We start from the raw sequence: 14,220 nt of genomic DNA, 5'->3' as shown, positions 1-14,220 counted from the left end.
ATTCCCCGTCAACATGCACGTTGACAATATAATGAATATATGGTGACGCTATTTCTTCTCAAACATTACAGGTGTGTGGAGTTTCAAAACGTTATCGAGCGGACAACACAGCTCAGCTTGGTGAGTCGCATAGGGAGGCACATCATAAACACATTTTTAAGACTGTTATTCCGAGTTTTCACATCAATCTCATCTTCCGCGACAAAAAGACTTTTGCTCACAATTACCGCTTGTTTCTCCAAACGTTGTCCCTAACATTTTGCTTGATAGCTTTGACACGTTTTCCAAATTGTTTTTGAATAGCTGGCGAATGAGATTGTAAATTCCGTTCTGCAGTAACGTAGGCCTCGAAGGTTATTGCTTTGAGGTACCTGTAATACTGTTCACAGCAGTTACATGTTCTACCTTCATTAATGTCACTTGCAAAATGGCGACTCCGTGAACTGATTTTCGAGTAGAAATCCACAGATTTATCGTCAATAAGCGCCCCCGTGTTCTTCTCAATCAATATACATGTAGTATGTTATAAACAATCGGAAAGAACTTTTTTACTTAGTCGCGTTAAGCACAGATATAATGCCTTGTTTACTTAGAACAACCGTAAAGGATATTCAAAACATGTCTTTTCAAACGCACTTTGAGTCAAAGATTGATCATTCCGGTGTCCCGGTATAAACTCTCCCCCGTACAAATTCTCCCCCCGGAGAGTTTATACCGGTACAGATTCTCCCCCGGAGAATCTGTTCTGAAATAAAATCTCCCCCGGGCGGATATGTTTCGCGCCCCCCTCAGTATAAAGTCTCCCCCCTGATTATTCGGTTTGTTGCAATGTCTTTCAGTACTATATTCTTTAAATAGTTATCTTTAATGTAAGGAGGGTTACTTTAAAAAATAGATTATGAAATATGGTCATAATGAATTGATATTTCAGCATATTTTATTTGGTAACTGTACCTTCCATCCTAAAATAATTATAAGACATAATCATACCAAACAAATTTGAATGAAATGACTTAATGTAACAAATACACGTACGGTTACTGTTGTAACAGAATTCAGAAATCTTATTAATCCTCGCAAACATTCGGTTTTACCACTAACTACGTAAAAACTGTCAACATATCCACGCGCGCCTCCAGCTCAGGCTGTCCGTTATACTCTGATTTAAGATCTAAAATATATTCCTTAATACAGGCTACGATTTGAAAATGGTATCAGTGTAATATCAGTGGCTAGAATATCATGGTGCAAGCAGGTTTCTGTTAAACATACAACATCATAACTATCTAATTCAGCACTGATAAAATCTACTTTGTCTTTAAGGCTGCGTACGTTTAGATATATAATCTTTAAATCTGGACTATGCAAAGGTCCTGGATTCGGATGGATATCACCGCAGCCGAAGAGAAAAAGTAAAACTAAGAATGATAATCGGAAATTAGATAAGCAAAGTAACCCAAAATATAGAGAAATGTGTATCATCTTCCCGAAATGATAAGCATGTAGAATAGATTTTAAAAAAACCCCACCCCATCCTGTATTGAATAACATCAACCGGCATCGTCAAAGCAAAGTGTACATGTAATTGTTACAATCGGGCTGGCCGTGAATCTTAATGAAGAACACCTTGTTAAAAAGACACACCGAAACTGATTGACCACAACCATCAAAATAGTAAAAATGATACAGTATAACCTCATACTGAAGAGAAAACAAGAAAAACACAGAGAAGTAAAATAGCACGTCATATAGAAATAAGATAAAGTAATCTGAGAAGGGATTCATACGTTATATACAACTTAAAAAAATAACATTATGAAAAACGAAAGGAAAAGTGCCCCCCCCCCCCCAAAAAAAAAAAGAAAAAAAAGAAAAGAAAGAAAAATACCCCGCAAAATCAATCAAAATCAAAATCAACAAATAAAAGGAAACAACCACACACACACAAGTAACTAAATGTATATTTAGATAAATATATAACCCAGAACAAATAAAGGAGAGAAAAAAATAAATAAAAAATACATTTTTTTATTAAACAAATAAACATTCAAACCTTGAGGAATATGAAAAGCCAATGTGTAATACCAAAGCAAGAAGACACGATAAACTGTACCAACATTACAATGTTCCCCGATGTGCATGCTTTACCTGGGCTACATACGGGTGATCTAAGTTAGAAATATATGACTGATATAAATTCTTTATACACGGTAATATCGAATATTCTTGGATTATCTTTTTTTTCAAATGTGCTCCATTCAAGAAAAGTTATATAGAATTATATATTTACTCTCCCCCATGTATTTTGCTCTTTTATGTAAAAGCTTTTTCACCTTACACATTTTAATTACAGATTCCTTTGTTTTGATTTTAATGCAAACAACCCAGGCTTTTGAAATGCTATACAAAAAGTATGCTCAAAAGTTCGGCGACTTTGTTTCCATAGTGCGCGGTTTGGCGCAAAACATAAAACCAATATTTATGAGTATATAAGACTTTATCACTGTATCCAATTCCAAAATTTTAGATATAAACTTAGGACAGTTCAGTTTAAAATTCTTCAACCTTTAATTCATCACAGGATGTGTAGCTAGACGACGGGAATCTATAGTCTTGACTGTTTTCTTTGATGAGAATGTTTACGATAAGATAAACCAAAGAATGTCGGCTATCGACCTAACCATATGCACCGCAGATCTATCTCAAAGTACTCAATGGGAAGTGCACGACGTCCCGCTAGGTAGTGACCACTTCCCGATAAACATAACCATAGTAAATACAAACGTACCAATCCAAACAGAAAACCAAGAACCAAAATTCTATTACAATAAGCTAACTGGGACCAATCCCAAGATATCTGCAATGAAGCTAACTTGAACGAAATAGAAAATAATGACCCAGAAACCTATTGTTAAAACCTTACAGACTAATATATAATAAAGGCAGCCAAAACCTCCATCCCCTTCAAAACATCAGGCAAACCCACGGTACCATGGTGGAATGAGGAAATAGAACAGACTAGACGAAAACGTAAATCAGCCTTCAATAAAGCAAAACGCGACTACACACATCTAAACTTAGCCCACGAACTAAACCACCAGGTTCAGAAACTAGTCCAAATAGCCAAAAGTAGAGACTGGAAAAAATTCTGCGAATGTATAAATAACCGTACAGATGCCAGAACGGTCTGGCGCAAAATCCACGCCATTAGAGGCTTAAAACGACATAAAAAACTAACATTAACAACTCAACCAACCCCGCCCAAAAAGCAAATAATCTCGCCAACCACTTTTCGGCCGTTAGCAGTAGCACCAACTTCAGCCAAAAATTCCAAGATAAACTTAAAACAAAAAACAAACCCACAAAAGAACCAAACAATAACAATCTAGAAATAAACCAACCCTACACAATGGAGGAGCTCCTCTACGTAATCCAAAACAGGAAAAAGGGCACAGCCCCAGGATTAGACCAAACTTCTGAACAAATAATTAAAAAAAACCACCTAAAACTATATCCTACTCCCTGGAAACAGGCCCTAGTCATACCAATCCCTAAACCTAATAAACCAGCTAATCAAGCTAACTCATATCGACCAAAATCTCAACTTCAAACTTATGCAAAGTAATGGAATCAATGGCTAAAAATAGATTACAACATTACCTAACCCAAAATAACATCAACTATTGAACTGCATGGCAAGTATTTATAAAACGACCGGGGGAGGAAATATTCTGGGGGGAGACTTTATTTCGTAGGGTGGGGGAGAGTTTATTTCGAGAGGGGCGGAACTGTACCGGTATAAATTCGCCGGGGGGAGACTTTATTCTGGGGGCGAATATATTTCGTGACACCGGCAATGTATGGCTGGATATTGGTAACACCGACCTCTTTTCGATTCGGTTGCAACTTGACCCCGTCTCCGCACATAGAAACGCCGTCTACACCGCGTCACGTAGTTGCTTTGTATTGATCTACGTCACAATTAAAGACTTCGTGCATGTACTTGTTCGTTTCCACTCTACATGCTCCTGCTTTTAAATCTTCCCACTTTACCCGTGTCGGCTATTTCATCGCCATTGTCCTTTCGGTTACTACCGATGTACACGAAACACGATTAAATTTCATTGTATTACCTCACAATCGGAAGGAAATCGCTTTGTTTTTTTTAACGGTTCCACCGAAAGAATATTACTTCCACCAGATATTCATGAACACAAGCTACGCTGTTCACAATCTTACAAGGAGACAAGCTGTACACTCATGACATTGGTCATTTCTGTTTACAAACTGAAAACGTATAAAAAATATCAACAGTCGTCGGTGTTTAAATCTCCTCGCCAAGTTATCAGAAGACACTCTGGTGAGATTCTCTACACGTGTTGTATACCGATAATATATGCGACTGGCCTCTGACCAATTACCATTAGATGGTTGTAAAAGGCGTTTAACGTCGATGGTTGCCATTAGTTTGTTTGTTTGTTTGTTGTTTAACGCCGCACTCAGCAATATTCCAGCTATATGACGGTGGTCTGTAAATAATCGAGTCTGGACCAGACAATCCAGTGATTGATATCATGAGCATCGATCAACGCAATTGGAACACGATGACATGCATCAACGATGTCAGTTAGTCGCCTCTTACAACAAGCATGAGTGACGGTGGCAGTGTTGCTGAAGACCTATTCTAACCCGGGTCTTTTGCCATGAGTAATTTCCTCTGCTCTGTACATGACTGTGATGTTTTATTTGATATGCCAGGCAATGTCAAGGTTACCAGTTACTATCGTCTTAGTGGTAACATCGAATGCCGAAACCAAGGGTTCATTATCACCCCCATTTGATCGTTTGATTGTGGAGGGTACTCATATATTTGTGGCGTTACAGATACATTTTCGTTCCCTTCTTAATTGCCGATGTGACGTAAAGCATTAACTCACTCACTCACTCACTCACGTTCTCCTTTTTAGGTTCCGACGATGCAACGATTACAGCGCATCACATTCGTTGTGAGTGGTATATTATTGTCGGGAATGGTTGTTCTGTACTGCAGTGTGTCAGAGCAGGAACCAGTGTGGCTGATGCCGCTTCAAGCTGCCGTTGTGAACTACACAATCGACAGTCTGTCGGATACAGACCTAGCATCGCTCAGAGCAGACAATGACGTCAATGATATCACCGGCCCTTACTACAAATTGGTTGTCAGTGCTTCAAAGACATTTCCATATTTTTATAAACCAATTTCATTTCACTCCACCGAAAAGTACAGACAAAGAGTTTCCTTTAATGTGAATTTCGGAAATGGACACCAGACGACACAGGGAAACCAATCAAAGATGATACTGTTTTATAACGCGCCAGAATGGTTTCAGCACAAGGATTTCAAGGATGTTTGTCCACAAGGTTTACAAAAGTGTCCACAGAAAGGCTGCCAATGTTCATACGATCCCACGCAGATTGCAAAAGCAGATGCTGTCATCATCGATGTAGTGCAACTTTCAGACAACATTCCACCTGCCAAACAAGCTAACCATGTGTGGATCATGTTTGGCTTGGAGTGTCCCAAATATTTTGAAAGTCAGTTCTACCAATCCAGTCGATGGCGCCGTATGTTCAACTGGACCATGACTTACCGACTTGACTCTGACGTTGCCTTGCCTTACAATGTTCTTTTACGCAAGGCACCACAAAAATCAGTTAATTTCACAAAAATCGCTTTGAAAAAAACTAAGTCGGCTCTCTGGTTTGTAAGTAACTGCAAGACTCCCTCCAGGCGCGAAGACTACGTCACCGAATTACGCAAGCATATACCAGTGGACATATATGGGAAATGTGGTCCCTCGCAGTGTACTTATGGTAGCGATTGCCAACAGTCATTTTTCAATGAATATAGATTTTACTTCGCGTTTGAAAATTCTTTGTGCATTGACTACATCTCTGAAAAGTTGTATAAAACCTATTCTCACACCATTGTCCCTGTGGTTCGCGGAGGTGCTGATTATAATTCCCTGATACCAAAAGGAACGTACATTAATGCAGCGGACTTTTCCAGTCCAAAAGAACTGGCGAAATATCTTAAATATCTGGAAACAAACGTGACGGCTTATGCTGAGATACTGGAAGAGAAATCCAGGTATACACATTCCAAGTTAGTAGCCACATATGAATCTGCCTTCTGTGACATTTGTGTGAAGCTTCATAATGTGGAGAAATATTACCAATACTATTATGATAATGTCCACTGGTTACACGAAGGCACATGTCACAATCCTAGCGACGTTTGACAGGCTTTTGTGTAGGGTATATCATATTTGAAAGAGGTGTTGATTTTCATGACCATTATATTAACATACGCGATATTCCGAAATACATGTTGTTTTATCCAGTCCTAACAGTCTTGGGTGCCAAAATCAACCCTGCCACATTATACTGTGTCAGTCAGTCATTCCAGGTTATTCAATAGTTAGTGAGTTAAAATTTGACGTCGCCTCGGCATTTATTCAGCTATATAGAGACGAGGTTTATTCAATGGTGCTGAATTAATACATTAATCATTAAGTTTGCAGCGTTTCGGCGCCGAGTAACGTTTTGATAACGTTTGTAATGTAGTGGTCAAGTCCAACTTTCAAGTGAATATTTTCTTTAGCCCCCGGGTTAAGTTCATTTAAAACACTTTGTTCAAATTGGAATGATTGATGCTTTTTTGTGCAAGATGCGTTTACTCGAAATTGTATGTATATTTATCATGTATTTATTTTCCGTGTTCGAGTGCGAATCAAATAAATATATGTCTGTCTAACAGAGGTTACTAAACGAAAAACTTATAACATGTCCCTTCTATGTCCCTCCTATTGACCAATCAGATTCCACCTCTTATATTACAGTCAAGTCTCGTTAATCCGACACTCGTTAATCCGACAATCGGCTTTATCCGACACTAATGGGTCTTGACTGTACTTGCATTTTGCCACAAATAAAATGGCGATCTGATCGATATTCAAGATATATATTGTAATAAAACGGATCTTACTTCGCGATGTGCATCAAATCACGTACGTGAGCACCTTGATTAAACACATGAAAAGATTTCGAAAATATATGTTAACGCTTAGTTTTCGGAACACATACTTTGTAAATGCTGCAATCGCCTGAAATCTGCACGGCAGTTTACGAACCGGAACCGGAAACTGGACATTTATAGTCAGTTAACTCCCTTGCCTCGGGGAGATGCAGAGCCCTGTGGTAAGAGCTGACAAATGAGGGTGTAAGTTTTATAAAAGGTTTATTGCGCCAGGGGTTAAAGATATTGGTGCATATAATTCTGATATCACGTTTTAGTTATTTTCGGAATGTGTTTGACTGATTGTGAATCCTGACAAACTACTTTCGCAACATTCATTCGTTCGTATTCGTTCAAGAAAACCATTTTATTTAAGCTGTAATTGCAATATGGTAATTGCAAGAGGTCAACAAACTGAGACTCGTGAAGATCCGGGGTAGAATAGGTCTTCAGCAACCCATGCTTGCCTTAAAAGGCGACTATGCTTGTCGTAAGAGACGACTAACGGGATCGGGTGGTCAGGCTCGCTGACTTGGTTGATGCCTGTCATCGTATCCTAATTGCGTGGATCGATGCTCATGATGTCAATCACTGGATTGTCTGGTCCAGACTCGATTATTTACAGACCGCCGTCTTATAGCTGGAATATTGCTGAGTGCGGCGTTAAACAACAAACAAACAAACAAACTGAACTTCAAGCAATATTGATTTTGTAGTTTTATTATCAAATCCTGAAATGATTTAACGATATTGTCGTTTTAGTAATCTATTTCGCTGAACGAATGTATGCCAGTTCAGGATGAACGATGAATGTGGGATGACCCATCACAGTTGGTCTGTTCCCCTCAACTGACATATCTTATGCAAATTACAAATAAAAAGAATGCCAAGCCAGAAACCAAATTGTATCGTGAAGTGTTCTGAAGAGCACAATCACCGACTCCGTGGTCTAGTGGAAGGAGTGTCTGCCCGGAGAGCGGAAGGTCTGTGGTTCGTTCTCCGGCTGCATCATACCAACATACGTTAAAAGATGGTACTTGTTGTTATCGGGCGGTGGGTAGCCTGGTGGTTAAAGCGTTCGCTCGTCAAGCTGAAGACCCGGGTTCGATTCCCCACATGGGTACTATGTGTGAAGCCCATTTTTTTATGTTTCCCGAAGGAAGGAATAGCGGCGTAAAACCATCCTCACTCACTCACTCATTTGTTGTTACCCTGGCTGGCGTTCAGCATTAAGGACAAAAAACAAGGATTGGTCGACTCGGAATATACTGTGTCTGAGTGTTAGATGGTATCTCAGTGGGCTTTAAACCCGTCATTAGTCCGCAAACACACATTTCAACGTTTTCACAATTACCCAATTTCACCTCACCTCCTCTGACGAACACAAAGATCTGCTTGACATTGTTTGTGTTTTTTTTGTTTTCCCGTACTTAGGTGGGAGTTCGTTCAAGTCCACTAAAAGGTTCGCGTTCATGTGGATAATATTAAAAACAGAATGTATGGCGGAATTACCTTTACAGGGAACTGCTGGTTGTCCATGGTAGTATCGCGAAATTGGCAGAGTCAGAATTGTTAGGGGGATTACAACTAGGCTAAAGAAGAGGAGACGATAAGTCTTTCCGACAGCACACTCTGTTGTAGTGCCCACTGTCTTCCCAAGGCAAGGGGGTTAACTGACTATAAATTTCATTTTCCACCCTTGACGGCTTACGTTTTTAATTAATAACATGAAAAGATTTCAAAAATATCTGTCGACGCGCATTTGATCGCACCACGGACGTATATACGTCTTTGATCGCACACATGTTTTGCAAGTCACGGAGTCGACCGAAATCTGCACATGAAATCAATGTTGTTTACGAACCGGGTTTCTAGTTCGTTTCGCGATTTTGATTGATCTATGCATAGACTCGTTAGTTCAGCCAAAATGTAACTCCGGAATTCCAGAATAGTTAGGCAAGGGCGGAATCTGGACTTTTATAGTCAGTTAACTCCCTTGCCTCGAGAAGATGGCTCTGTCATGAAACACTGTTTTCATCAGCCATGACTGTGAGGACATTTTCAGCAGTTCTAAGCACCCGGTTAACCTCAATGCCTGAAGCCAAATGGGAACTCGGTGTCTATTCAGCTACGTACTTGTGATCATACAGAGTACTAGTTCATGGGGTGTACTTAACAAGAGGTTACGATCAAAGTTTACTCCCAATTTAGCGTTACTTCATTGTTATATTAAATTTGCCACCGACTTTAAATGAATGGACTGTCACGTACTTTCAGTGCCTAAATAACTAAGAGACGCGCCATTAACTACCACCTTGCAATGCAGCTATTTATGCATAGAATACTAGCAAATATAGGATCATTAACTGCAGGAGCCCACAAAGTAAAGGTTCTACAAAATAATACCTCTACCAACCAAAGTGACCCGAGGCGTGGAGAGACCGTCCCAGATCTTCAACATAAGCGGACTGATTCCCAGGCTTGTCATGGCGTTGACTGCGGCTGCCGCTGCTACAGCGATATATCTTCACCCCTCTGTTACCAACTGAGGGCAGTGTAACGGGTTGGAGGACTGGGGACGTGGTTATCAGGAGGTTTGATGTCCCATGCTGACCGTCAGTTTTGAAGCGAAAACCCAAACAAATAATAAAAGTCAACTGAAATATTTGCTTATTATTTATTTGATGACAATTACACTTTAATTATATTGAGCTAACTGCGAGACGTATACAAAATTAACGTTGTTGGTTTTTTTGACAGATTATTAATTTCTACAATTTATATTTTGTTTAATTTATCAGCTTAAAAGAATAAATACGAAGCACAAAGGCAGAGGCAATATTGCTGCAATGTAATTATTATCAAAGAGCTGTAATAAAAGTCGATAGAATCATTATAAAATTTCTATAAATTCGCAGGACCGAAAACCACAACTTTCGTTGAGTCTGTTAGTTCTGCAACTGATTTGCAACAAGATTATGGTTACAAAGTGACGTCACATCCGGTAATACATGTAGTAGACGACGTCAGACGTTCGAACGAGAAGGATGCGATTAAACACCAAATATAGGAATATTTAGATGGATGTAATCTACCACTTAACATGTCCAGGGAAGTGTTTCCGTATTGCAGCCTCTTTTTCTTTCCTTACAAGCAGCAGAATCTCTCCACTTGAACACAGCACACGTATTTAAACATTAACATGTCGTTTTAATTAGTTTCAACAAAATCAGTAAATGCACTACGTGTCACTGGATTTTCTGGTTCATCGGTAGCGAGACAAGATGGCGGCTTGAGGTAGCCGGCTATTTTCACGCTCCTCAAATTACGTGAACATTTGAGAGACTGATTAAAGAAACACAAATGCTGAAAATAGAAAAAAAACACATATCATGTTTTGTTATTAATATACAATTCAATATAATGCGTGGGGTATTGTCCGTGTGGGGTATTGTCCGTGTGGGGAAATGTCCATGTGGGGTATTGTCCATTCAGGGTATTGTCCATGCGGGGAAATGTCCATGTAGGGTATTGTCCATGTAGGGTATTTTCCATGTGGCGAAATGTCCATGTGGGGTATTGTCCGTGTGGGGTATTGTCCGTGTGGGGTATTGTCCATGTGGGGAAATGTCCGTGTGGGGAAATGTCCATGTGGGGAAATGTCCATGTGGGGTATTGTCCATGTGGGGAAATGTCCGTGTGGGGAAATGTCCGTGTGGGGAAATGTCCGTGTGGGGTATTGTCCGTGTGGGTTATTGTCCATGTAGGGTATTGTCCATGTGGGGAAATGTCCGTGTGGGGTATTGTCCATGTAGGGTATTGTCCATGTGGGGAAATGTCCATGTGGGGTATTGTCCGTGTGGGTTATTGTCCATGTAGGGTATTGTCCATGTGGGGAAATGTCCGTGTGGGGTATTGTCCACGTAAGGTATTGTCCGGGTGGGGTTTTGTCAATGTGGGGAAATGTCCATGTGGGGTATTGTCCATGTGGAGTATTGTCCATGTGGGGAAATGTCCATGTGGGGAAATGTCCATGTTGGGTATTGTCCATGTGGGGTATTGTCCCTGTGGGGAAATGTCCATGTGGGGAAATGTCCATGTGGGGTATTGTCCATGTGGGGAAATGTCCATGTGGGGAAATGTCCATGTGGGGTTTTGTCCATGTAGGGTTTTGTCCGTGTGGGGTATTGTCCATGTGGGGAAATGTCCATGTGGGGTAATGTCCAAGTGGGGTAATGTTAATGTGGGGTAATTTCCGTGTGGGGAAATGTCCGTGTGGGGAAATGTCCGTGTGGGGAAATTTCCATGTGGGGTAATGTCCATGGGGGGTAATGTCCGTGTGGGGAAATGTCCATGTGGGGTAATGTCCATGTGGGGTAATGTCCGTGTGGGGAAATGTCCGTGTGGGGAAATGTCCATGTGGGGTAATGTCCGTGTTGGGTAATGTCCATGTTTGGTAATGTCCATGTGGGGTAATGTCCATGTGGGGAAATGTCCGTGTGGGGAAATGTCCGTGTGGGGTAATGTCCATGTGGGGTAATGTCTATGTGGGGTAATGTCCATGTGGAGAAATGTCCATGTAGGGAAATGTCCATGTGGAGAAACGTCAATGTAGGGTAATGTCCGTGTGGGGTAATGTCCATGTGGGGCAATGTCCGTGTGGGGTAATGTCCGCGTGGGGTTATGTCCATGTGGGGTAATGTCCATGTGGGGTAATGTCCGTGTGGGGAAATGTCCATGTGGGGTTTTGTCCATGTGGAGAAATGTCCGTGTGGGGTAATGTCCGTGTGGGGTAATGTCCGTGTGGGGTAATGTCCGTGTGGGGTAATGTCCATGTGGGGAAATGTCCATGTAGGGTAATGTCCGTGTGGGGTAATGTCCGTGTGGGGTCCGTGTGGGGTAATGTCCGTGTGGGGTAATGTCCGTGTGGGGTAATGTCCATGTGGGGTAATGTCCATGTGGGGTAATGTCCGTGTGGGGAAATGTCTGTGTGGGGAAATTTCCATGTGGGGAAATGTCCGTGTGGGGTAATGTCCGTGTGGGGAAATGTCCATGTGGGGTTTTGTCCATGTGGAGAAATGTCCGTGTGGGGTAATGTCCGTTTTGGGTAATGTCCGTGTGGGGTAATGTCCGTGTGGGGTAATGTCCGTGTGGGGTAATGTCCGTGTGGGGTAATGTCCATGTGGGGAAATGTCCATGTAGGGTAATGTCCGTGTGGGGTAATGTCCATGTGGGGAAATGTCCATGTAGGGTAATGTCCGTGTGGGGTAATGTCCGTGTGGGGTCCGTGTGGGGTAATGTCCGTGTGGGGTAATGTCCGTGTGGGGTAATGTCCATGTGGGGTAATGTCCATGTGGGGTAATGTCCGTGTGGGGAAATGTCTGTGTGGGGAAATTTCCATGTGGGGAAATGTCCGTGTGGGGTAATGTCCGTGTGGGGAAATGTCCATGTGGGGTTTTGTCCATGTGGAGAAATGTCCGTGTGGGGTAATGTCCGTGTGGGGTAATGTCCGTGTGGGGTAATGTCCGTGTGGGGTAATGTCCATGTGGGGAAATGTCCATGTAGGGTAATGTCCGTGTCGGGTAATGTCCGTGTGGGGTAATGTCCGTGTGGGGTAATGTCCGTGTGGGGTAATGTCCGTGTGGGGTAATGTCCATGTGGGGTAATGTCCATGTGGAGTAATGTCCGTGTGGGGAAATGTCCGTGTGGGGAAATGTCCATGTAGGGTAATGTCCATGTGGGGTAATGTCCGTGTGGGGAAATGTCCATGTGGGGTAATGTCCGTGTGGGGAAATGTCCATGTGGGGTAATGTCCAAGTGGGGTAATGTTAATGTGGGGTAATTTCCGTGTGGGGAAATGTCCGTGTGGGGAAATGTCCGTGTGGGGAAATTTCCATGTGGAGTAATGTCCATGGGGGGTAATGTCCGTGTGGGGAAATGTCCATGTGGGGTAATGTCCATGTGGGGTAATGTCCGTGTGGGGAAATGTCCGTGTGGGGTAATGTCCGTGTTGGGTAATGTCAATGTGGGGTAATGTCCGTGTGGGGAAATGTCCGTGTGGGGAAATGTCCGTGTGGGGTAATGTCCATGTAGGGTAATGTCCATGTAGGGTAATGTCCGTGTGGGGTAATGTCCATGTGGGGTAATGTCCGTGTGGGGAAATGTCCATGTGGGGAAATGTCCATGTGGGGTAATGTCCGTGTGGGGAAATGTCCATGTGGGGTAATGTCCGTGTGGGGAAATGTCCGTGTGGGGTAATGTCCGTGTGGGGTAATGTCCATGTAGGGTAATGTCCGTGTGGGGTAATGTCCATGTAGGGTAATGTCCATGTGGGGTAATGTCCATGTGGGGTAATGTCCGTGTGGGGAAATGTCCGTGTGGGGTAATGTCTGTGTGGGGTAATGTCCGTGTGGGGTAATGTCCGTGTGGGGTAATGTCCGTGTGGGGTAATGTCAATGTAGGGTAATGTCCGTGTGGGGTAATGTCCGTGTGGGGAAATGTCCGTGTGGGGTAATGTCGATGTGGGGTAATGTTAATGTGGGGTAATGTCCGTGTGTGGTAATGTCCGTGTGGTGTAATGTCCTACACCCCAGTAAAGGTACCCACGGGCAAATTGTTCTGAGCTGAGCAGATATATTTGTGCTAAGAACTTTGGATTTGGTTGATTTGATTACAGTTTTATTAATTTGGTGAATCTTTGTTTGTTTGTTGTTTGTTGTTTGACGCCGCATTCAGCAATATTCTTGCTAGACGACGGTCTGTACACAATCGAGTCTGGACCAGACTACCCAGTGATTGATATCATGAGCATCAATCCACGCAATTGGGAAACGATGACATGCATCAACCCAGTCAGCGAGCCTGACCACCCGATCTCGTGTGTCGCCTCTTACAAGCACAGAAGCCTTTTACGACAAGCATGGGTTGCTGAAGGCCTATTCTACCCGGATATTTGTGTATCTAATATTGACATGCTGGTACAGAAATGAAAAGTCAACCAATTTATTCTTAACATGATATACCTGGGCTGATATGCTTCTAGCGAAGAGGTGAAACATTGCATAAATAACTCAGTCAATCATTCGAAATTACAGAAATGCATTTTGACATATTGGAGTTTGTGATTGATGCCATATATACTTGCATGTGGATTAAACACATTT

The 14,220-nt window shown here is 42.0% G+C and overlaps 1 protein-coding gene across 1 annotated transcript; it reads left to right on the top strand.

Annotated features, from left to right (window-relative positions):
- The first annotated feature begins 75 nt into the window (after nt 1-75).
- On the top strand, nt 76-6,817 carry LOC124148609 (alpha-(1,3)-fucosyltransferase C-like). The gene is made up of 2 exons (XM_046519792.2): nt 76-120; nt 4,968-6,817. Exon 2 carries the CDS (start codon nt 4,977-4,979, stop codon nt 6,279-6,281), a length of 1,305 nt encoding a protein of 434 aa, XP_046375748.1. The 5' UTR covers nt 76-120; nt 4,968-4,976; the 3' UTR covers nt 6,282-6,817.
- The last annotated feature ends 7,403 nt before the right edge of the window (nt 6,818-14,220 follow it).

Source organism: Haliotis rufescens, unplaced genomic scaffold (assembly GCF_023055435.1).
Source record: "Haliotis rufescens isolate VD_foot unplaced genomic scaffold, xgHalRufe1.0.p SCAF_13, whole genome shotgun sequence".
Lineage (NCBI taxonomy): Eukaryota > Metazoa > Mollusca > Gastropoda > Lepetellida > Haliotidae > Haliotis > Haliotis rufescens.
This window is presented reverse-complemented; position numbering and strand designations above follow the sequence as displayed.